The sequence below is a fragment of the Myotis lucifugus genome, unplaced genomic scaffold (assembly GCF_000147115.1).
Source record: "Myotis lucifugus unplaced genomic scaffold, Myoluc2.0 scaffold_5, whole genome shotgun sequence".
Lineage (NCBI taxonomy): Eukaryota > Metazoa > Chordata > Mammalia > Chiroptera > Vespertilionidae > Myotis > Myotis lucifugus.
Window position 1 is genome coordinate 1,789,445 of NW_005871053.1, and position 25,737 is coordinate 1,815,181.

The 25,737-nt window shown below is 34.8% G+C and overlaps 1 protein-coding gene across 5 annotated transcripts in view; it reads left to right on the forward strand.

Annotated features, from left to right (window-relative positions):
• Positions 1–25,737, forward strand: part of NCKAP1 (NCK associated protein 1) — a 56,071-nt gene that overhangs the window by 22,428 nt on the left and 7,906 nt on the right. For 4 of the 5 annotated variants that reach the window (XM_006083030.3, XM_023744312.1, XM_023744327.1 and 1 more), the window contains 11 exons: positions 2,405–2,550; positions 4,668–4,800; positions 9,317–9,436; positions 10,042–10,181; positions 10,985–11,116; positions 13,077–13,295; positions 13,488–13,618; positions 13,884–13,981; positions 19,566–19,659; positions 23,560–23,642; positions 24,084–24,164. In XM_006083030.3, coding sequence (XP_006083092.1) covers positions 2,405–2,550; positions 4,668–4,800; positions 9,317–9,436; positions 10,042–10,181; positions 10,985–11,116; positions 13,077–13,295; positions 13,488–13,618; positions 13,884–13,981; positions 19,566–19,659; positions 23,560–23,642; positions 24,084–24,164 — 1,377 coding nt within the window. The remainder of the gene's footprint in view (positions 1–2,404; positions 2,551–4,667; positions 4,801–9,316; positions 9,437–10,041; positions 10,182–10,984; positions 11,117–13,076; positions 13,296–13,487; positions 13,619–13,883; positions 13,982–19,565; positions 19,660–23,559; positions 23,643–24,083; positions 24,165–25,737) is intronic. The other variant, XM_023744319.1, reaches the window with a different exon arrangement.

A 25,737-nucleotide genomic window follows, 5' to 3' on the forward strand; every position in this document is an offset into this window, starting at 1 on the left:
GTTAGAATATAGAGCATTTGAGTGAGCATTAGATGTAGACTATATGTCCCTGTGTATGATTTTATTTTTATACTAGAGGCCTGGTGCATGAATTCATGCACAGGTGGGGTCCCTCTGCCTGGCTGGCTGCCCTCACTATGATACGCACTGTCGCCAGGCCAGCCAAGGCGGGTGCGATGAGATTGGTCGAGGGGCCCCGCCATCGCCCCACGATCACCCCACAGGGCCAACTGGCCGGGGAGGTGGGGGGAGACTGTGGGAAGTTCGCTGGGGGGCGGTGAGGGACCGCAGGAGGTTGTCCAGCCGCAGGATGTTGGCTGTGGGAGTGCACTGACCACCAGGGGGCAGCTCCTGCTTTGGTCGACCAGTCCTAACGGTTGCTTAGGCTTTGATATATATAGAGACTAGAGGTCCGGTACACGAAATTCATGCAAGGGGTGGGGTGTCCCAAGGCCTGGCCTGTGCTCTCTCGCAATCTGGGACCCCTCAGGTAGGGTCCCAAGGCCTGGCTGGCAATCAGGGCCTATTGGGGCTTTCCTTCCCCTGGCTGCCAGAAGCTGGGCCTGCCCCCGCCGCTGCCACTGCTTGCCATCTGTGCGGCACTGCTCCCCTCCTCCCCCACCACCGGTCGCCTCCCTCTGTGGGCGACAGGTGTGGGGTGCAATCGCCTGGCTGGCCTGGGGCTCCCTCTGCGGGGTGATCACTGGCCAGCCCCCCACACTCGCCATAGCGTCGCTGGCTGGTGGCCTGGGCCTCCCTCTGTGGGGTGATTGATCACGGGGCCTCCAGATCTATCGCCCAGCAGAGGGAGGCCCTGCCACTCAGCCAGGGCTCTGCGATTGATCGCCGCCACCCCCGTCCCCTCCATCAATCGCCCCACCGGCCAGTGGCCTGGGCCTCCCTCTGCAGGGTGATCATGGGGCGATGGCGGGGCCCCTCGACCAATCTCATCGCACCCGCCTTGGCTGGCCTGGCGACAGTGCGTATCATAGCGTTGTCTTCTGGACGGTCGTTCTGCTGTTCAGTCAATTTGCATATTACGCTTTTATTATTGTAGATAGGTTTGCAAGATATCTATAAGTACATTACCTGCTATCTGGTTCTTTCTTGTATTCCGTAGTTGCCTGTATTCTTTTCTTAGGGCTGCCATAACAAAGAACCACAAACTGAGTGACTTAAACAACAAAAATTTACTGTCTTATAGTTCTGGAGGCCAGAAATCTGAACTCATGGTGTCAGCAGGGTTAATTTCTTCTAAGGACTGTGAGGGAGAATCTGTTTTATGCCTTTTTGCAAGATTCTGGTGATTTGCTAGCTATCTTTGGTGTTTCTTGGCTTGTATATGCATTACTCTAATGGCATTTTTCCTGTTTCTCCTTACATAGTCTTCCTTATATGCATATGTATCTGGTCCAAATTTCTTATTTTGATAAGGATAATAGTCATAGTGGATTAGGTCCTTCTCTAATGACCTTATTTTAACTTCATTACCTCTGTAAGGACTCAGTTTCCAAATAAGGTCACACTTTGAGGTACTGGGGAATATGAGTTCAGCATACCTTTTTGGGGGACACATTTCAACCTATAACATTGCTCTTAACCATAATTGATACATACAGTCACTCAGCCCCTTTCTACTGCATAATAGACTCATTTTTTTTAGTGATAACAGGACAAAGCATACTAAGGAGGGAAAGAATGGGACATACAACTAAGCCAGAGAAGTCTTGTATAGGGAAAGAGGGCAAAAGTGCAAGATGGGAGGTAGTGTCCAGAATTTAGGAGGTTTGTGTAGATCAGCAATTTTCAACCTTTTTCATCTCATGGCACACATAAACTAATTACTAAAGTTCTGTGGCACACCAAAAAAATTTCTTGCTGATCTGACAAAAAAATAGGTATAATTTTGATTCATTCACACCAGATGGCTATTTTGTTGGCTTTTGTCATTAAAAAAATTTTTTTTGACATCCTAAGGGAAAGGAGTTCAGTGCCCCTGACCTAAAGAGTCAGTTATTGCATGTTTTAAAAATTGGTGTGGCACACTGGTTGAAAATTGCTAGTATAGAAAAAACCTTTCTTCAAGTTGAAATTGCTAGTAATGGCTAATAGAGAAAGTAACATTTTACCCAGACAGTGAAAGATGATTAGGATTTGAAGAAAACTGGCTTACATAGGAAAAGGGCAAACAGTGAGGAAAAGGCAAGTTTAGAGACTTTTTTAGTTGTAAAATATTACTACAACAGGAGCAGATCTTTACAAAGTGATGGTACTGATACTTATTTTAATTAATAAAATAAGTATTTTTCAATAGTGGGTGTGTTTTTTCTACATGTAGAATTACAAGGCTAAATTCATTGGTTTGTACTTTAAACTACTTTTGTTTTTTGCTGTACTTTTATAGGCATATACTAGTGTCTCTAAGGCTTCGCTTAGCCTTGCAGATCATAGAGAACTTGGAAAGATGATGAATACGATAATTTTTCATACAAAAATGGTGGATTCCTTGGTGGAAATGTTGGTGGAAACATCAGATCTCTCCATATTTTGGTATGTTATGATTATCTTTAAATCAGAATTTAAGATGTTTTAGTATCTAAAGGTATCTCTCTTGATTTTTTTTAATATTAATATAATTCTTAAGACAGTTCAGTAATAATAAACTTTTTAAAAAAATCCTCACTGGAGGATATTTTTCCATTGATTTTTAGAGAGTGGAAGGGAGGGGGAGAGACAGAAACATTGATGTGAGCGAGACACATTGATTGGTTGCCTCCTGCACATGTTCTGACCAGGGCTAGGGCATAAGAATAAAGGGAATAGTGGACAACTTGCTAACAAAAAAGTTTACTTCCCTAGCTGGTTTTGCTCAGTGAGTAGAGCGTCGGTCTGCGGACTGAAGAGTCCCAGGTTGGATTCTGATCAAGGGCACATGACGGGATCCCTAGTAGGGGGCATGCAGGAGGCAGCTGATCAATGATTCTCTCTCATCATTGATGTTTCTATCTCTCTCTCCCTCTCCCTCTCTGAAATCAATAAAGAAATATTTTTAAAAACAAGTTTACCAATTTGGGATTTTATGTTTATTTTTAATTCTCTATTTAGAATAGCTCTTCTGGTGTGAATTTTTTACACTTTTTTGAGGAGGTGAAAACAGTCACTTCAAATTTGATTTAAGGCCCTCCCTCTTTCATCATTAGATTAAGCAAAAAAAAAAAAGTTGTAGATTAGCGTTAAATAGAGCAAATGTTGGAAATAAAATGCCAACTAATTTCACTCTCTAGTATTAAATTAGACATTAATATTATGATGATATAGTGACTATTCCCTGAATTGTGTTCCATTCTCCTTTGCTTTTATCAGAGCCTCTTTAGTTATACTTAGTAATTTATAAGTTTTACCCCTTTCTTTTTCCCCTCATTATATGGTCCTTGAAGGAGGATCATGTTTTATTTCCATAGTGTCTAACATAGTAGGTATTTAATAAATGTTTGAATGAATATATGAATTTGATGATGAGGCCAGGATTCAAACTCAAATATTCTGGCTCCATAGCTATACAATATCAACTCTATTTCTGCTTCTTGGCCTTTATTCCTTTAGGGAAGTTTATTGGAATAACCTAGTACTTTGTCCCTTTATTTCTAAAATGCTGAGATAATCCCAGTGGATAATGATAGTAGTTACTATGTATTGACTAGCTGTCATTATGAAAAGCTTTTCATTGCTTTTACTTTGGAAAATAACTCAGTTCATACTGATTTTCGCAGTTTGTTAGGGTGGCTTAATTAGCAGTATTGCAGAAGAAATCCAGGGAAGGCATCAGGAGTCTCTTAAAGAACTAAAAAAAAACCCCTCAAACCACAGTATATCACGTGTCAAATTTACAAAAATTTTTAAGGTTATTTGGAAATGTATATTATTGTCTGTCCCAAAGGCTTCCTTGGGAAGAAAATAGAACACTTTATATTTACACTAGAGGCCCGGTGCACAGATTCGTGGGGTCCCTTGGCCTGGCCTGCGCCCTCTCGTAATCTGGGACCCCTTGGGGGATGTTGGAGAGCTGGTTTTGGCTCGGTTTCGGCTCGATACATGCAGGCCAGGCCGAGGAACCCCACTGGTGCACGAATCCATGCACCAGGACTCTAGTATGCATATAAGATCTTTGGTTAATCTCTTTCTGCCCTCCCCCCTCCCCCCTTCCCTCTGAGATTCATCAGTCTGTTCCATGTTTCCATGCCTGTGGTTTCCACTCCTACACTGAGCGCCTGCCCCCTGGTGGTCAGTGTGCATCATAGCTACTGGGTGGTCGGCTGGTCGCTTAGGCTTTTATATAAATAGATATTTTTGAGCTACAGAAAGGTTCCTAGTGTATAAGAAAGATACAACAATTAGAAAGTCATATATTCATATAATATATGTATGGTTTATTTTCTGTTTAGGTTTTTTTAAATTTGTAATATATTATACAAATAATATTTTTATTACTCTGGAGTGATTATCAGTGTGTAATAGTTACTCTTTGGAAAAATAACTATTCTTTAAGGGAATAATGCTACCAATTAGTGACTTTCATTCACTTGAATCAAATTAACTATAAGGTACTATATCATGAAAATTTTAACTATAACAGTTGATTCTAATTTTTAATTTGTTTTCTTATATAGTTTTTATAGTCGTGCTTTTGAGAAGATGTTTCAACAGTGTTTGGAGTTACCCTCTCAGTCAAGATACTCAATTGCATTTCCACTGCTTTGCACTCATTTTATGAGTTGCACACATGAACTGTGTCCAGAAGAGGTAATTTCAGGGTACTACTCTGATTTATATGGTATGCAGAATACACTAAACCTAACATGTAGCTGACCAAATGCTCACAAAGTCATGGATACCTAATTTAGCTTCCCATCTAATGCATCTGTATATAGAATCAGAGAATACTTGAATAGGTATTTGATATAGATATAATAGATATTTTAATAGATGGATAAGTATTTATAAGAATATATCATAAGGTCACTTGAAATTACCTTTATTATAGTAAATGGTGGGTCAGGTAATAATATGTATGGTAAAAATATATACAGTAACTGATTTTGTATGCTTACTTTCTTAGGTTACTTTGGAAAGACTTGCAAATTTAAAAAAAATATTTATTTTTATTGATTTCAGAGAGGGAGAGGAAAATAGAAACATCAATGAGAGAGAATCATTGATCGGCTGCTTCCTGTATGCCCCACATTGGGGATCAAGCCTGCAACCTGGGCATATAAATAAAGAAAGAAAGAAAAAAAAAAGAAATTACCTTTATTAAAGTAAATGGTGGGTCAGGTAATAATATGTATGGTAAAAATTTATACAGTAACTGATTTTGTATGCTTCTTTTCTTTTTTTTTTTTAATATATTTTATTGATTTTTTGCAGAGAGGAAGGGAGAGAGATAGAGAGTTAGAAACATTGATGAGAGAGAAACATCAATCAGCTGCCTCCTGCACATCTCCTACTGGGGATTGTGCCTGCAACCCAGGTACATGCCCTTGACCGGAATCGAACCTGGGACCTTTTAGTCCGCAGGCCGACGCTCTATCCACTGAGCCAAACCGGTTTCGGCAAGTATGCTTATTTTCTTGGGTTACTTTGGAAAGACTTGCAAATTAAAAAAAATATATATTTATTTTTATTGATTTCAGAGAGGGAGAGGGAAATAGAAACATCAATGAGAGAGAATCGTTGATCGGCTGCTTCCTGTATGCCCCACATTGGGGATCAAGCCTGCAACCTGGGCATGTACCCACTGAATCATGCCAGCCAGGCAAGACTTGAAAATTGAATGCACAGATTAGTGACTAAACATAAACATGTCAAAGATGAATTTTACTGACTTACCAATACAATGGATATAGTAAAATCTAAATTTGCTGGTATTTGTAAGACATACACACGCTAGCATGCAGGCACAGAGAATTATTGAATAATTGAACTAATCAGTTTTATTGATGCCAAATATTTATCAAAAATGTACTCAGTATATTTGATAGATACTGATGTTCCTTCTAATGTTTAAGGAACAAGTATCACTGTTTAAATGTAGTAAGAATATATATTAAAATTAAATAATATATTTCTGTATAATTTAATTAGTATTGAGTCTCTTTACTTAAAACTATAGAACTTGTAGAAGAGAAACTTACAGATAGCAATAGCATTATTAATATTTTTAAGCATTAGGTAACATCTGTTGCAGAATCCATTGGAATGAGAGAGAGATTAGCCTGCAGAAGTTTATTAGGGAGTGCTTTTAGGATTAATAACTGTGAGGATATTAATACCCAATTTTAATAGATTTATAGTTTTTAGATTTAATAGCTTTCCCCCAAGCTTTATTTACCTAAGATATACTATTAAATTTTTCTTCACCATAATCTTTTTCATTAAATTACCCATGAAGTCCTCCAATTTTATTTGTGTGGTATCATTTCTTGAATACATCCTCTACTTTCCATTGCTTTTGTCACTATTGTAGTTCTTTATATGTACTATTGAATAGTTTTCCTGCCTTTAAGTCTACCTAGTACAATGCCACCAGATGATTCCTTCTTAAAGAATCATCAGTGGTTCTTAATTGCATATGAAGAAAGTAAAAATTCTCAGGCATTTAAAATCCTCAATAATTTGATCTTTACCCCCTTCTTTTTATTGTCATTAAAAATTTTTGTGTTTAAAAAATGCATGTATATCTAACCTCAAACTTTGCTATTTTAATTATTTTTAAATGTACAGTTCAGTGGCATTAATTACCTTCACAGTATTGTGCAGCTATCACCACTACCCATTTTCAAAACTTTCATCACCCCAAGCAAAAACTCTGGAACCATTAAGCAGTAATTCCTCATCCCTCCTACCCTTGGTATACCCTAGTCTACTGTCTATCTCTTTGAATCTGCCTATTTTAGATCATTCATATAAGTGGTATCAGAATGTTTGTCCTTTTGTTTCCCACTGAGCATAATGTTTCAAGACTCATCCATGTTATAGCACATATGAGAACTTTCTTTTTTATGGCTGAATAGTAATCTATTCTATGTGTTTACCACATTTTGTTTATCCACTCATCTGGATGGACTCTACCCTCGTTTTATCATACACTTTCCACTTCCTATGAACTGTAACTAGTCCACCTTACGCAAAGCACACTAATTGTCTACTTTTTAGCCTTTTAAAGGTTTTTCCTAACACATAAAATTCATTTCATTGCACCCTTACCTCTTGTACTCTTACCTTTTTCTCAGTGGTCAGCTTAAACCCCACCTCTTCCAAAATATTTGTAGCATTTCTCCAGTTAGAATTTGTCCCTCCTTTTCTATATTTTCATAGCATTTTATATCGTAATATCTATCATTATCTACTTTATATCATAATGTTTCTGCTTCATTTAGTTGGTAAAGTTATAGTTCCTAAATAGGATAATACTCAATTCTTATTAAATAATTATAACAAGTAATTAATAATGTGTTTATATTTATATAGAAGCATGCAATTTGTACAACATTCTCCCATCCTTTTTTGCATTTGATTGCTATGACAAAGTGGCAACAATACTGCTGATAATCATTCTTAGTTTACAGATGAAGAAAGTCTCTGAAGAAAGTCTCCCTATAGTCATGTAGCTAGTCAGTGTCACTGTTCTATTTTCCATTTAGCTAATTTGTTAAAGACTGTTATTTCCCATCTGCCTTGTTAAATGCTGTGAATGAAAGATGCAAAGACACAGTCTCTACTCTAGACCAGTGGTCGGCAAACTCATTAGTCAGCAGAGCCAAATAACAGTACAACGATTGAAATTTCTTTTGAGAGACAAATTTTTTAAACTTAAACTATATAGGTAGGTACATTGTTATTAACTTAATTAGGGTACTCCTAAGGCTTAGGAAGTGCCACACTCAAGGGGCCAAAGAGCCGCATGTGGCTCGCGAGCCGCAGTTTGCCGACCACGGCCCTAGACCAATCCATGGTCTGATGATCTGTGCTGTGGTAGAAATATACATGAGGCACTGTGGGAGCATTGGGGAAATTCACCTCAGGGTGAGGACAGAGTAAGTTGATGTGCATAGTTCTCAGTGCAGTCTGGCTTTATAATTTTAGTTTTAGCCTTTGAATTTATTTACATCAGAGGCATTATAGAAAAAGCCTCCAGAACAATTTCTTAATGCTGAAACCTCATTTTGAGTTGGAATACTTAAAATAAATTTGCAGAAAGATACTATCTTTTGAACTAGATTTGAAATTTATACCCTGCTGGGTCAGCAGGAGCCCGGGATAATGGCATCCAGCACTAAAGGAAAACTAGTCATTGTGTTGCTCTGTCTGTACTACCCAGTATAGTAGTTCACTCATCTTTTCCAGTCTCATTGTTTAAAAATCTTTCATATGCTGAAAGATTTGTATTTTCAGCCCAGTCCTTTACCTTTAGTTGTAAATTTTTTTTTTAATATTCTGTTGCAATTTAGGCATTTTTAGCTATGTAAAATATCATGTACAGAAGAGAACTGTTGCTCTTGGACATGTTACCTCACCCTCAACCTTGGAGCGTTTTCTGTCTTTGGCTTTATCTTTATATATATAGCCAAACTCCTACCTCTTCTCCCCCTGCCCAAGCCACTTCATCTTTTGCCTGGATTATTGTTGTAGTCTGCTAAGGTCCCTGTGTTTCTGCCATTGTCCTAAAGTCTCTTCTCAGCACTGCAGCTAGAGGCAGAGGGCAGATCATAGAGAAACTTGTGACATGTTAAGAAATCCTATTGGTTTTGTTTTTCAGTCTCAGTATTTCTCAGCCATTGAGGGGGGTGGTGAAATCAGATCTGTGTCTTAAATAAGTTAGTCTAGTAAAGCAATGCTAGTTCAGTGTTCTTTTTTTCAGGAAGAAGTAATAGTGAGAGATACAGTTTATCTTTCAGGAGTCAGAATTTGCTTAAACTGGGCTGTAACTATTTATAATTTGAAATCTCTCCTTATGTAAGTGAATCAATATTTAATTGTATCTGGCTTCTACATTCCCTTTAAAGTTTTAAAGGGCATCTTAAAATACATTTTAAGGTATGATTAGATTTAGGAACAGTTATTTTGCATGTTGAAGTATTTTACATTCTTTTATATTATCTTACATTTATTCTAGCAGCACAAAAGTAATGTATGTAATAATCTTGAACCCCACTCCTTATTGTAGAATAGACTTTAACCTTATTTTCTGTGTTTATTTAAAAAGTGTTTTATTTCAAACTACTTTTTGGTAACTATTATTATTATTCTGCTTTAACAGCGACATCATATTGGAGATCGAAGTCTTTCCTTATGTAACATGTTTCTGGATGAAATGGCTAAACAAGCTCGAAATCTTATCACTGATATTTGCACAGAACAGTGTACTCTGAGTGACCAGGTAATAATTTAAATGTTTCCTTACAGATAGGAAATTTGTATATGAAAGCAAGAAAATGATCTGTTAGCCAGTTATTTTTTTTTCTTATTCTCAGACTCTTACTAAATCTCATTACCTCTTGTGAAGCTCCATTATTAGTTTTTAAAATATTGCCACTGTCTTTAGGATTACTTACACTGTAAAATCCAACCTCTAGGTTGGCATTTAAGTCCCTTCCTGATAGTTCAAACTTCTCTGTCCTGTCTTTACTTATGCTTCATCACCTAGTAATTCTCACTAGATTCTGAACACATTATGTCCTAACATAGTTTTGTTCTTCGTAGGCCATTTTCCTTCCAGTAAAATGTTTCATTTATCCTGTAAACTGCAGTCTTGATATAACTTCCTCTATGAAGTCTTTCTTCACACAATATTTACCTATTTCTGTTTTCCACTAAGCTTAGACTCCCGAAGCTAGGTAAATTCTACTTTTTATTTATATCTCTGTTCTTAGTGCTAGCATGATATTTCTTACATAGACTGGATTCAGTTAAGGTTTATCTGAATAAGTAATGTGTTTTCAAAGTAATTGGTGTAATGTAACATTTTATTCTTTTTAAATTTAGTTGCTGCCCAAGCATTGTGCCAAAACCATTAGTCAGGCAGTGAATAAGAAGTCAAAAAAACAAACTGGTAAAAAAGGGGAACCTGAAAGGGAAAAACCGGGAGTTGAGAGCATGAGGAAAAACAGGCTGGTAGTGACCAAGTAAGCCATCCACTTTTATTATATATATTTTTGCTACAGTTTATTTTTTCAGTTTATTTTTGTATGGCATTAGTATTGACGAAATGCTAGTAATTGTAAATTTCCCAGTCATTAATTTTTTTCACCTTTGTGGACTTGATTAACCATTTAGTGCTTATTTCATCTAAAAATACAGATTTTGGAGTTTTGAAGAAAATAGATGTAATAGATGATAATTGTCTTGTCTTTATATACAGAATACTAAAGGCCAGGAATCTAAAAATTTAGGGGTGCACTTTTATTTTCATTTTATTTAAAATAAGATATCTGAGACTTTATTTTGGCATATGGTGTGTATGACTGATACCATTAGTTTAAAATGGATATATCAGAATAGGTAGCATTTAGGGCTGTTTGCTTACCTGGAGAAAGAGGCATAGGTGGGCAATAATGGGCGAATATTTTTTTGCTTAAAGTAAATTTCTTCCTTGCTTCCTACATTGAGCAAGCTATTTGTCATTTTGTAGACAACTTTCTTCCTCCACAACAGAAAGTACAATAGAAGTTGGAAATGATTATCTTTATGAGTGTGGAATAAGCTCTTTTTTGTGTATTAAGTCATTATCATCTGAAGATAGAAATGAATGTTGCTTATCTTTAGAAAATTGCTCTCATGTGTTGAGATTTTGAACTTTGTTTAGGAGAGAAATTGAATTCTATAATTATTATCCCCAAATAAGATCTCACATGTTTATAAAATTAATTTTGTATTATTATGATAAAATGTTGAACATTTTGTTTATTGTTTATTAATATTTTTTCAGCCTTGATAAATTGCACACTGCACTTTCTGAGTTGTGTTTCTCTATAAATTATGTACCAAACATGGTGGTTTGGGAACATACCTTTACCCCGCGAGAATATTTGACTTCTCACCTGGAAATCCGCTTTACTAAGTAAGAAAAAACATTAACTATTTTTGCTTGTTTGTTCATTTAATGAGTTTGTTATATTTATTCTTCATACCCACACAGTATTTCCTTTTATGACAAAAAGCATTAGTAGAATTGGTGTAATATAAAGAATGATGATCTGGAAGTATGAAAATACTGAACTGGGAATTACTTAAATTACTCCGATTCTTGCCCTAACCGGTTTGGCTCAGTGGATAGAGCATCGGCCTGCGGACTGAGGGGTCCCAGGTTCGATTCCGGTCAAGGGCATGTACCTGGGTTGCGGGCACATCCCTAGTGAGGAGTGTGCAGGAGGCAGCTGATCGATGTTTCTCTCTCATCGATGTTTCTAACTCTCTATCCCTCTCCCTTCCTCTCTGTAAAAAATCAATAAAATATATTTAAAAAAAATTACTCCGATTCTTGTCCCATACTTGCTGTTATTAACCAGTTGTAACATTGGACAAGCCACTTCATCTCAGTGAGCCTTAGTTTCCTTATAAGCAAGATGAGAAAACTGGAGCTAATCAGTGTATTTCAACTGTCAGGTGGCAATCCTGTGGGGTCATGAAATCAGATTACAAGGTTATAATAAATATTTAAAGAAAGAAAGAAGAGGAAGGAAGGAAAGAAAGAAGTAGAAAAAAATTAGTGCATTGAGTGTAGTAAGTATAAGTATTGAGTCATGACACTTTTCAGTTATGTATGTACACATGAGTGTACTGAGTTGTGATGCTGGATACACACCTTACAAGGGGTCAAATTTAAATGTTAAAAAACTTCAGGACTAGATGAACTCAAGTCTATTCTGGATTCAGATGTGTGCTGTTAGGCCAATAGATCTACTCTTGAGGTACTTAGTTCTAATTACAGTTTTATAGGTTATATATAATGTTTCTTGAAATGATATTGCATGTGATAAGTCAGAAACCTTTCAACTTTATAAATGTTTCTTAATGCTTTTTTTAAAATTACAAATTTATTAAAGAAAATATTGATTGGACAAGTTTGTCTTGAAGGTCTTAAAGCAATTTATAAAACAACATTTTGCCAAAGATTTTAAAAAAATCTGTAGTCATTAACAAGTAGTCTTTGTACCTTATGTTTAACATTGTGTTAAGTACTATGAGTAGTAATGAAACATAAAGCTTAGAGCTATAGTTGGTGAGAATTCTACGATTATAGAATAAAACAGGAGAATGTATACGTGGGCACTAAATTGAATGTTAAGTCATCAGTTGACTAGAGAAGAGTCTGGTCTGGAACAAAGACTGTCTTTTGCTGTCCTTTAGTAAGGCAGGCATCCTGACGGTATTTAAGACGAAGGGAAATTATGCTCTTTGGTATTTATTATTCTTAACTACCAAGGTAGGTAGAGTGGTGAGTGAAAGGTAGGATTCAGTTTACAGCTCCCATGTTTTCCTTCTGTAAATATGTAGTCTGGTCCATTAATCCACAGAGAAGCAGATACTCTTTTTACCAAACACCTATCTCCTTAGTGGTCAAGATCAAAACAAGGCTGTAAACTTGTTTACCTAGGAAAGGTTTTTATGCCACCATGTATAGCTTGTATTAGTTGATGATTTTAGTTAACACTTGAGCACAATCTTAGGACTTAGGGGCCATATGCATGGATGGCATTTTTGTCTTATTTCCTTGGACATAAGGAATGAGGTTTGTCTTGTTATAATGTATTATGTCAAAGGGATTTATCCTTAAGTCATTTTATTACTGGTGTCTTTAGAATTTTTAAAATCACTTGCATTGCCATTTCATGGTAATTTTTAGGTAGTCATTGTTTTTTTTAGATTGTTTCTTTGGAAGATAATGATAGTAATTTCATGGCTTTGTAACAATTTGTATTTAAAATTTTATTGCTTATTTGATACTAAAGATTAGTAGGTTGAATGACCTATATTTATAAATGCAGAAGTCTTTTCTTCTTTTTTTTTTTTAACCTCAGGTCAATTGTTGGAATGACTATGTATAATCAAGCCACACAAGAAATTGCAAAACCATCAGAGCTTCTAACAAGTGTAAGAGCATATATGACTGTACTGCAGTCGATAGAAAACTATGTGCAAATTGATATCACAAGAGTATTTAATAATGTTCTTCTTCAGCAAACACAACATTTAGACAGTCATGGAGAGCCAACCATTACAAGTCTATACACAAATTGGTAAGGAACACATTTGGAAATTTGGATTGAGACAATGTTTCTTTGTAATGAACTACTTGGGAAAGTTTTTTTTTTATGGATAAGTGCTCATTCATGTTATCAGCCAACTTAAAATTATATTCAGGAATATATACCATAATACATTTTGAATTAAATAGTTTCTCCTGGTTATAAATTTACTTTTCTCCTTAGGTATTTGGAAACTTTATTAAGACAAGTCAGCAATGGTCATATAGCTTATTTCCCTGCAATGAAAGCATTTGTGAACTTACCTACAGAAAATGAATTAACATTCAATGCAGAGGAATATTCTGACATATCAGGTGAATAATACTATGACATGTTTTAGAGAATGAAGAAACGATTTTTTGGCTTTTGATTCTATTATGACTATTTTCATTCAATTATATGCACAGTCATACATTATATACTTACCTTTGCATTTGTGTTTTTTTGTTTGTTTGTTTTTACTCTAAAGACTTCTCAGGAGTAATTTGCTTCTATAATGTAATGTCTCAATATGTTCATGTTTATTTTTCAAAAGTATTTGCTGTGTCAAAGTATAAAAGTAATTGCATTTCCTTTCAGAAATGAGGTCATTATCAGAACTACTAGGCCCATATGGTATGAAGTTCCTAAGTGAAAGCCTTATGTGGCATATTTCATCACAAGTTGCTGAACTTAAGGTAATATAGTCTTTATTAATTTTAGCTTATAAAAATGAATTCCTAAAAAACATTTCAAGAAAATGAGCAGCAAGCCTAGAATGTTAATTTCTTTAACCTGACATGAAAGTTCTCATATGTAAGTGAAATTATAGCACTAGCATGGTCTTTTTTTTTTAAGGTCTTGAAGTACTTTTTAAAAATATGTGTTTATTGATTTCAGAGAGGAAGGGAGAGGGAGAGAGATAGAAACATCAGTGATGAGAAAGAATCATTGATTGGCTGCATCCTACATGCCCCACGCTGGGGATTGAGCCTGCAACCTGGGCATATGCCCTGACTGGGAATTGAACCATGACCTCTTGGTTCATAGGTTAATGCTCAGCCATTGAGCCACACTGGCCGGGCCTAGCATGGTCTTTTAATAGCATCTTTGTTTTGTTCTGTTTTACAAATAGTAACCTGATTTATTGAAAATTGAGCAAACATATGATAAGTCAATTCCTGCAAGTTTGATAACTATTTTGCTGAGCGAATAAAATAGACGGCAAGAGTCATTGTGACTAAAAAGAGAGGCAGTATTATCCATTAGTTAAGGACTTAAGCTTTCAAGTCTGGCTATCCTGAAATTCAATCCTGTCAGTCGTGTGCTTTGACTTTGGGAAAAGTTTAAACTTACAAAACTTTTACTTTGCAAGAATTATATGAGCTAATTAATGCATGTCAATTGCTTGAATACTTAGCATGCTGCCTAACACACAATAAGTACTTAATAAATATTGTTTTGGTATTCATCATGTCATTATTCTCTATTGTTATTTTTTAAAGGAATGTTTTACAATTCTTATATAGAAGTCAGCTTTTAGATACTTTATATTGTGGGTTTTAAATACACAGACTTTATACTTACTATGGTTTTTTTTTTTTAATCATTTTTTTAAAAAAATATATTTTATTGATTTTTTACAGAGAGGAAGGGAGAGAGATAGAGAGTTAGAAACATCGATGCCTAACACACAATAAGTACTGAATAAATATTGTTTTGGTATTCATCATGTCATTATTCTCTATTGTTATTTTTTAAAGGAATGTTTTACAATTCTTATATAGAAGTCAGCTTTTAGATACTTTATATTGTGGGTTTTAAACCGGTTTCGGCGTACTATGGTTTTAAATATACAAACATTGCGATGCTAGTTTCATTTTTTTACAAGCAATATTTCTCATTTATTAAACTCATTCCCTTGTAAATACATTATCTCTTTTCTATGTTGTTGTTCTCGGGTAACAAATTTCTAATTTTCAGTTTACTTTCTATGTTCCTTTTAGTATGAGATAATAGAAGAATTGTGGCCCAGTAATTTTACTTTTGCCAATTATTTTCTATTTCAACTGAATAAATAGGTACTTCCAGAATTGTTAGCATTTTTAGTGCTTCTTTGCCATTAAAGATAGTGGTTTTAGTATTGTGATGAAGTAATAAAAATTAGCCTATTTAGATCTCTCTGTATTCCTATCTGTGAGAGTTCAAAGGCATCAATGTCCTTAGCAGTCCTCGAGGCCTCTGTAGGATCCAGCCTTTCACTTTTCCGGACCTTCTTTACTCCTCCAGCCCACTTGGCCTGCTTGTTGTGTCACCTCAGATACTCTTCACAGAGATAATGCCTTAGATTGTTTCTCATAACATTCCTGTATTTTTCAAATGTCATCATATCAGAATATCCTTCCTGGACTACACTTTTAAAAATAGCAATCATCACTTTTTATTCTCTTTATCCAATTTTATGGGTATCTTACTTGTGACCTCCCTTATGTATTTGCTAATGCCAGTCTCACTAGAGTAAAAACTTTATTTAATTCTCCTAAAACCTTGGTGCTAAATTAGTTTTCAACACATTGTAAATGCTTGGTAAATATTTGTTGGATGCATAAATAAAAATAGCTATCTTTGTGACTCTTTACTTTGTTCTAGGACTTTTATAAACTTTAAACACACATATTATTAACTCCTTTAAATCATTGAAACTGGAATTGTCCCTGTTTTACAAATTGGAAAAGTGAGACCAAGAATGATTAACTTGTCCAGGCTCACATGCTTAAAGTGGTGAAACTAAAGTTTGAACCTATATAGTCTTATCTAGCCCTAGAGCTTTACACTGGTACAGTGCTGCTGTACTGTCTTAGAAACGAAAGGGTTCTAAGCAGTCATCTAACCCACCCTTATCTGATGCAGGAACATATATTACATTTTCCTAGCTGAATGATCTGGTCTTTTTGAAAATGAAGCAGCCTGGTCAATCACGGTATCTAAATAGTAATTAAAATTCTTTTTTATTTATTAATTTGAGAGAGAGAGAGAGAGAGAGAGAGAGAGAGAGAGAAACATTGATTTGTTGTTCCACTTATTTGTGCTTTCATTGGTTGATTCTTGTATGTGCCCTGACTGGGATTGAACCCCCAACTTTGGTGTATGGTTAATGTGCTCTATCTAACCAAATGAGTTACCTGGCCAGGGTAAATAGTAATTTTTGATTGGTCCTTATTCTTACATCAAGAGGCAGAGACTACCTTTGACAAAATCACAATTCACATGTTTAAAAACTTTTGTTGTGAATGCACACCTGCCCACCCGCTCTCCCCTACTTGTGCCACTCCCGCAGCATCAGCATATACCAGCAGGGCCATCCCCCAGGCTGACATGCTGTGGGCCTTTCAGTTCTGGGTTGTCTCCTGGCAGAATTGCTGGAGAGATTGAGAGAGAATTCTCTATATTTAACGAGCAAATTTTTGAAAATGGATCAAAGGATATGAACATTTAAAAGTTTTCTTAATATTATCAAATATTTCTCTGAAGATATTGTAGCCCATACATACATTAGAGCATGATGACACCTCTAACAGCATTTTAGTCTGTTTGAAATTAGTGCATAAAATGTTTTAGGGGGAATTAAAATTTTTAAAAATCATTCTATAATTTCTTAGCTTTTATTTTCTAAATTGACAAACTAAATATTATGTGCCTACATCTTCTTCATCTTATGGATGGCTTTAATTGTTGTAGCTGAGGACCTTTTTGGTTCAAACAGTAAAGTTGTGTGCCAATAAAAAAGGAGAGCTTTATATTTAATGGTTGTGAATAAATCATGTGTCAGACATAGTCAACACTATGCATGTGTACTTGTGGTAAAACATGTTTATTACTTTCTGGAGAAGAAAACAACCAGTCTTCTTTCTACTAAAATTCTTGGGGTGTTTCATTTGGAGTTGTGCCCGTTGAGTCAATTTATTCTTCCAACCTTGCCAAAAGAATTGTTTTGGCATTTTACAGATGAGTTCTTTTAGTTCTTCACAGAGCCCTAGTAGATTTTTTTTTCAAATGAAGTAGGAAATTGAAATATGAATTGTGTCAAGCAAGACTTTAACTTTCTTTTTTTACAGGAAACCTTTTTTTCTTTTTAGTATTCTTGATTGGTTTCACGTGATTTGTCTCAGTTCATTTAAACCATTTAGTTCAGTGATGGCGACCTATGACACACGTGTCAGAGGTGACGCGCGAACTCAATTTTTTGGTTGATTTTTCTTTGTTAAATGGCATTTAAATATATAAAATAAATATCAAATATATAAATCTTTGTTTTACTATGGTTGCAAATATCAAAAAATTTCTATATGTGACATGGCACCAGAGTTAAGTTAGGGTTTTTCAAAATGCTGACATGCCGAGCTCAAAAGGTTCGCCATCACTGATTTAGTTGGTAATTCCTAGTATTACTTACAGTGTTCAGTTCATTCACCAGTGATATTAATCAATGCCTTTAAATAATTTTCCCCAGATCGTCATCAGCAGCATTACCTTGGCACTTGTTAAAAATGCACCTTTTTTGGTTCTATTTCAGACCTGCTGAATCAGAACATGTGGTGCTGGGACCCAGCAATATCAGTTTTAGTTAATAAAGTTCTCCAGATCATTCTGATGTACACTGAAGATCGGAAACCATTTCTTCAGTGTTTAAGGGGCTGGATTTTTAAATCAAACATACCTATATTCAGATTCCAAATTTTGCCACTTAAAATTTTTGCCACTTGGGCAAGTTATGTAACTTCTCTGAGCCTTAGTTTCCTCTGTTGTAAAATTGGAATATCCTCTCCCTCATTTGGATCCAAGTAAATGAGGTTATTTGTAAATTGCCTCGTATAGGAGCTTAAAAATGATTACAGTATTCTTACTATTAAATACATACTGTAATTTATTAATTCTAAAACAATTTTCCTATATTTCTGAAATTGTATGCATCTTATAGTCAGCTAATTAGAAAACATTTAAATTTAATTGATAGAGTGTTGTTTTTCTTAGTGGCACATAAGGTAATGGTGAATTTAAAATTCAGTGGTGTCTTTGATTCACTGATGTGATATTATGTTCAAGGTGCATAAGTAGTGTCAGGATTGGGTATGTAGTTTGAACATATATTGGTTGAATCAAGTTTTAGAATGAGACAAGTATGGTATTGGCCCCAGAGAGAGCAGGCATTCTGATCAGAGACTATAGAACTTGAATTTAGCACATAAATGTGACCGAAGCAGAACATTTGGTTGGGAGCATAAAGAGAAATAATCTGAAGTAATATCAAGAAACCTAAACCAAATGCATATGAGTATAGGAAAAATGAGTTTTATAGATTTTCTGTATAGTTTTTCTTGCTCCCCTTAAATCAGATGTCATTAGCCCTTGACTTGTAACAAAACCGCTATGGCACTTTAACAGTATGCTTGCTATATCTTTGCAGCTAGACCTGCTGAATTGAAATATGCAGGGATAAAGCCTGGATATATGTATTTACAATTACATACATCAAAATCCAGGCTTCATCCTTGCATATTTCAAATACATACATCTAAGCTTTCCAAATACATGTATCTGTTATTTTTCAAATTAATTAAATTTGTCTTAGTTGTAATTTTTAAACTAAATTACTTTCCAGTGTTTCTTTTAAGCAAAACATTCTTTAATGAGATTTTCTTGAATAGTTATCCTTCACTCCCTTCCCTTATTTATATCCCTTCTTTCTTTCTATTCTCTTTCCTTTTCTCTCTCGATGGTCTATGAAAGAGAAGGTAATAGTTGACACTTCCATTTGATAATTTGTGTTGAAAAATATTGCTTTATTATCATCTCCTTGAAGTGGTACCATACCCTAACAATTTATTGTCCTTCTGATTGTATATATCCAGCAATGAACTCTAGGCTGTCTTTGGTCAGTTGTTGTTTTGGTGGAATTTATTGCTCTCTATATCCACTTGTGTCTGCTTTTTATTATTGATGCTGTTCTGTGTCTAAGGATAAGATAATCCTTTATCCTGCTACTTATCTTTATGGCTTTTTTCCTGAACTCCTCTTCCTGAATTTGCAAACTGAAGAAAACATTAAGCCTGTGTAAATAATTTTAAGATTCCTTTATTAAAATAACAACGAAAATATATAGTATAGAGCATCTGGATTTCATGAATTGTATTTCCCACATGCCAGATTGTAATATCCAAACATGCTCTTATCTCATTAACACAAGGAGATCTATGCCTGACCTGGGATCTTTCTCTTTTTTAGAAACTTGTGGTGGAGAATGTTGATGTGCTAACACAAATGAGGACCAGCTTTGACAAACCAGACCAGATGGCTGCACTCTTTAAAAGATTATCATGTGGGTAACTTCTGATACTTTTTAGAAGCATTAAGAAGACCAAAGTATTTAGCTTTTGCTTAAAATTTGTAAACATAGATATAGTAATAAATTATGAATAAGTACTCTTTAGCTTATGAAGAGAACTGGAAAATTTTTCAAAGGATCCATTTAAGTATCTGTTTCACAATTTTTTTACTGTATTCTTAGTACCATGTGTCAGATATTTTGAATATTAACAGTTAGTTCATGAACCCTTTAAATTGAATACAGTAAATCTATATTAATTTGGATTAAAGGAGAATTAACTTTTGAGTCTGTCACTTTCTAAAAATCAACCTGATTGAGGTACACTTTACATAGTAGATGCACACACTTAAGTGAACTGTGTGATGGATTGTGATAAATGCATACATCCATGTAGTCACTATTGTAATCAAGACGTAGAGCAGTCCTGCCACCTCAGAGTCTCCTCATGTCCCTGTATAGTCAGTGTCCATCCCAGCCCCCAATACAGAGGACTTACCTGATTTCTATCACTATAGATTAAATATGCTGTTCTAGAATTTTAAATAAACTAAGTCATACTCTTTTTGTGTCTGACTTTAGCATATGTTTGAGATTTACCCACCTGTGTTAAGTGAATCAGTAATTTGTTCCTTTTTATTGCTAACTAGTATTCATTGCATGAAAACCTGGGCCTACACCTTAAAAAAAAATCCTTTTCAATGTCTTTTTGACAGTTGACATTGAGTTTTTTGTGGGAGGTATATTGTGAAATAAGAGTGAATCTTAAATATTTAATAAAGTATGTTTAGCCCGATAACTTCTTTAGATGCACTTGAATTAATTTTATTTTCACTTGCTTTTTGTACTTGAACTTAAAGTTATAATTATAAACTATTTTAAAGTCATGCTTCTTTTGATTCATTTAAAGGCTTCCCAACATTAGAAAATTAGTGAAATTCCAAAAAAATAGTCTTTGCATTTGAGAAAACCAGAAAGTTTATTTTCCCCAATAAAAAGTAATCCTTAAGAAAATAAAAAGTGATCCATTCATGTGTTTTACATACTTTGCCTTTGATATTTTTCTTTTAAATGTTTTACAACTATATCAAATTTTATTAAGCTATCTTATCTTGCTTTAAAAAATATAAACTTAGCATATAAATTAGCATAAAATTATACTACAGTTTGCCTTGTAGAGTAGATCAGTGGTTGCCAGAACTATACACAGAAAACAATGAGGGGGTATTTTAGGTTGAAGAAACTGTTCATCACAGTGGTGATGGTGGTGATAACACAAATCTACACATGTTAATTATTTTTCCTAGAGCTGTATACCAAAAGGGGAAAAAAAGGTCAGGTTTATTGTATGGTACTTAAAAAATGAAATTAAAGAAAAAATTGACTTGGTAGCATAATAGAAAGAGGAGAGTGAATACATTTTTTAGCAAGAAATTGTTAAATATCTACTTGATCTCTTATTTTATTATGTACTTGTATTTTCTAGTCTTTTTTTAATTTATTCTTAATTTTTTTGTATGTTTCGTGTTTGTCCCATTTTATAATACTCATTTGAACACCCAACTAGTCTTCACCCTAGTTAATGTTCTGCTCATAAAGAGCATCTGGTTAGAAACAGCTAAGCTACTGCACTGTTCAATGCCTGTTTACTGTTAGTTTAACTCTCCTATTTGTGGAATTGAAACAACATAGAATTTGTTAAAATTCCAACCAGAATTTATAGGTTTCAAAATAAAATTCATCATCCTTTATCTAGAGTCTGTTTACTTGAATTTTATCTATAATAGTGGTGATTCATGACCTGTGCAATTGGCCAAAATCAAAAGATAAATTGTTGTTTTAATACCTATATATATCAAATTTATCTTTAGATATAATTTATTAAATCGTTTTTTGGAATTTGAAAAAAAATCTGCTTAAGGGTACCTTATTCAGGGAAATAGAGAAAGCTACGTTTTCAGTTGAACTATTTTGCTCTCTTTTGTCTCCGACCTCTACCTTCGTGCTTCTTTTACCCTATGTCCAGAAGTTGATGTACTTTTAGAATAGTTTGATTTTCACAGTCAACAAACATCCTTAAAAAGAAAAAGCAATATTATTTATTAAAAAGTAGCTCTGAATTGAAAGGCAATCTGGAAGTAATTTTCAGTTTTAGACTTTCTAACTATGTGACCTGAGCAAATTGAATAATGGGCAGTATTTCTCCCCATTATGGCAGTGATTGGCTGGAACTAATCTGCAGTTATTGCCTTTAGAAATTTTTTTCCAATCTTTCCCACTCATTATTCTATCTTTCACCTTGTCTACTTCATCATTTTATGTTCCCAAATCTACTCCTGTGGTTCTTGTTTATGGCTTTATCATGAACTACAGTCATGGCTTTTTTTTTTTTAATTGATTTTTAAAGAGAGAGAGGAAGGCAGAGGGAGAGAGAGAAACATCGATGTGAGAGCAAAATATTGATCCACTGCCCCCTAACCGGGGATCGAGCTTGCAACCTGGGCATATGCCCTGACCAGGAATGGAACTGGTAACCTTTTGGTGAACAGGATGATGCTCCAACTAACTGAGCCACACTGGCCAGGGCCAGTCATGGCTTCTTAACATGCATTCAGTCTTCACTTTCTAACCTGTCTCTGACATTCAGAGTCATATTTTTTAAACATACTTCTTTTCATATCATTCTTTATATTTTTGAGAATCCTGAATAATCCATGTATTGCTTGAAGAATAGTATAAACTACTTAGCATAGTGTTCAGAAACCATTATTTGGATAAACTTCACATCCAGCCATTCTTTTCTGTCCTGTCTCCCACTACCTTTTGCTTGCCTGGCCCAAGACCCACATAGCCATTGCTCTAGTCCAGTGATGGCAAACCTTTTGAGCTCGGCTTGTCAGCATTTTGAAAAACCCTAACTTAACTCTGGTGCTGTGTCACATATAGAAATTTTTTGATATTTGCAACCATAGTAAAACAAAGATTTATATTTTTGATATTTATTTTATATATTTAAATGCCATTTAACAAAGAAAAATCAACCAAAAAAATGAGTTCGCGTGTCACCTCTGACATGCATGTCATAGGTTCGCCATCACTGCTCTAGTATTAGTTCCATGGGATGTGTCTTAGTCATTTGAACTTCTAAACCAAAACACTACAGACTGGGTAGTTTATAAACAATAGAAATTTATTTGTCACAGTTGTGGAAATCCAAGATAATGGTGCCAACATGGTCATGTGAGGATCTTCTTCAGGGTTGCAGATTTCTCACTGAATTTTCACATGATGTAAGGGGTTAGGGATATCACGCTGTAGCTTCTTATAAGACACTAACTGAATTCATTAGGACTCCACCCTCCTGACTTGAGCACCTTCCAAAGGTCCCACCTCCTAAAACCATCAGCTTTGGGAGTTAGAATTTCAACATATGATTTTTTCAAGAGTCTGGTGAACCATCTGAACCCGTGGTCGGCAAACTGCGGCTCGCGAGCCACATGCGGCTCTTTGGCCCCTTGAGTGTGGCTCTTCCTAAGCCTTAGGAGTACCCTAATTAAGTTAATAACAATGTACCTACCTATATAGTTTAAGTTTAAAAAATTTGGCTCTCAAAAGAAATTTCAATCGTTGTACTGTTGATATTTGGCTCTGTTGACTAATGAGTTTGCCGACCACTGATAAACCATTTTGAAGAATAGAGTATATTCCATTTGCAGTAAACTATGATTAATTTTTATATCAGCTTTCAATACATTTGCCTCTTTAATCATTTGTTATAGTAAAATGCTATTAGTTGTGCCTTTTATCATGGGAATTTTATGACTAAGAGTTTTCTTCAAGGTTAAGAAAGAATCTAATTCATGCTCCTCTCTTCTCCCCTTCCTTCAAATTTAGCTGTTGACAGTGTCTTGAAGAGGATGACAATAATTGGTGTAATTTTATCCTTCCGCTCATTGGCACAAGAAGCACTTAGAGATGTAAGAAACCATTATAAGTACATATGCTATATTCAGATAATCCCTTTTAATTTCCCAGAAATTAAAAGTTACTCTAAATTTATAGTAGGCAGTGATATAATTAAAGTTCCAGTTCTCATAGTCATTTAAAATAAAGTATGTAGAAATTAAAGATACTTAAACTTTTTTTGTTTTGGTATTGAAATTCAGGGGGTATAACTTGCCTGGATATTGAGCTACTTTTTCAACTTTTCATTAAAGCATTTTCCATTTGCCTGTATTCAGTTTGGCATTGAATACATACTTTTCATTTCTGTGTATCTTAGTACTGAAGATTATATGACAATAGATAAAGAAAAGTAATTTCTATGAAAACTAGAAGTAATCAAATGGTAATATTTCATAAATTTAGAGGCCGCTATTTAAAAATAATGCTGTGTTCTTTTTTGTTGTCCTGTGTAGGTCTTGTCCTACCACATTCCTTTTCTTGTAAGTTCAATTGAAGATTTCAAGGACCACATTCCAAGGGAAACTGATATGAAGGTAATAAAACTTTTATTTGGATTTTATAGTTTCTAAAATGAAATATTTTTCAGTTGCATATGAAATAAAATTTAATAAATCCCAAACTATAGTAAAGTTTCTATTTTAGAGTGATTAGTGAGCATGCTTGCCTTTGAAAATGCATCTTTGAAAGCTCAGCACCAAAATAATAAGCAGGCATTTTTAAAGTTAATCTTCCTTGATCATCTCTACCAATGTAAAATGGGTCAATATTGATCTTTTCTTCCTTAAACTGATAGCTGTTTCTACATGGTCATGAGCTGAATGAGGAAGATGAGATAATAAAATAAGCGTTGTTTTGTTTTAAATAGAGATAAATCCAGTCAGTTTTTTAAATTGATGTGAAAAAAATTTTAGAAAATTGTAGGCTATATAAATTTTAATTTTTAAAATATCTTGTTCTTAATAAATATAAGATAGGAGGTTGGTAGCCTTAAGTGAATTTCACAATTTTTGTTTTAGGATGACACATCTAGTAAGTGACATGTCAGCTCAGACCGATGCCTTTTAAGCTTTTATGTTTCTTGGAATGGTTGTTTTAGGTTTCACATATTTTGAAAAACACTGACTGAAAAAGGTTCTCTAAACTCTTGTATGACACTCGAGTCTTTTCTCAAATTTAAAGCTTATCTATCGCTTGTTCCATCCTTCTCCCACTCTATTCTTAACTCTACCCCTCTCTTCTACATGCACATCCTATGAGATAAAACCAGATCTGTATGCATTCTCACATCTACCTATCTTGTGTTTTTTTAAAATATATTTTCTATTGATTTCAGAGAGGAAGGGAGAGGGAGAGAGAGAGAAATATCAGTGATGAGAGCTGCCTCCTGCATGCCCCACACGGGATCAAGCCTGCAACCTGGGTATGTGCCCTGACCAGGAATCAAACCATGACCTCCTTGGTTCATAGGTCGATGCTCAACCACTGAGTCACACTGGCTGGGCCAAAATTATCTTTTAAGTGGAAACACTAGAAAAACTTTAAGAAAACATTAAAGACGAATTAGTCCTTGAGAAGACACTGGTGTGCAGGTTATGAGAATACTAATTAATATTCTGCATAACCATCTAATTCTCTTAGCACCTGATATAATTATATTTAAATTCCAACAAACTTTTAGTATGTGCCCTGACTGGGAATCGAACCATGATCTCCTGGTTCATAGGTTGCCGCTCAACAGCTGAGCCACTGCGGCTGGACACTACTTCATTTTTACATTGCCAAATAATATTCCATTGTCTGGCTGTATACCATATTTTATTTATCCATTCATTAAATTGATTAGCATTTGATCGATGTTTCTCTCTCATCGATGTTTCTGGCTCTCTGTCTCTCTCCCTTCCTCTCTGTAAAAAATCAATAAAATATATTTAAAAAAAAAAAATTGATTAGCATTTGGATTGTTTTCACTTTTAGGCTATTATAAATAATGCTACTAACAATATTCATGTACAAGTGTTTGTATGGACATATGCTTTCATTTCTCTTGCATATATTCCAGGAGTGGAATTGCTGGATCATATGGAAACTTTGTGTTTTTTATCCTTT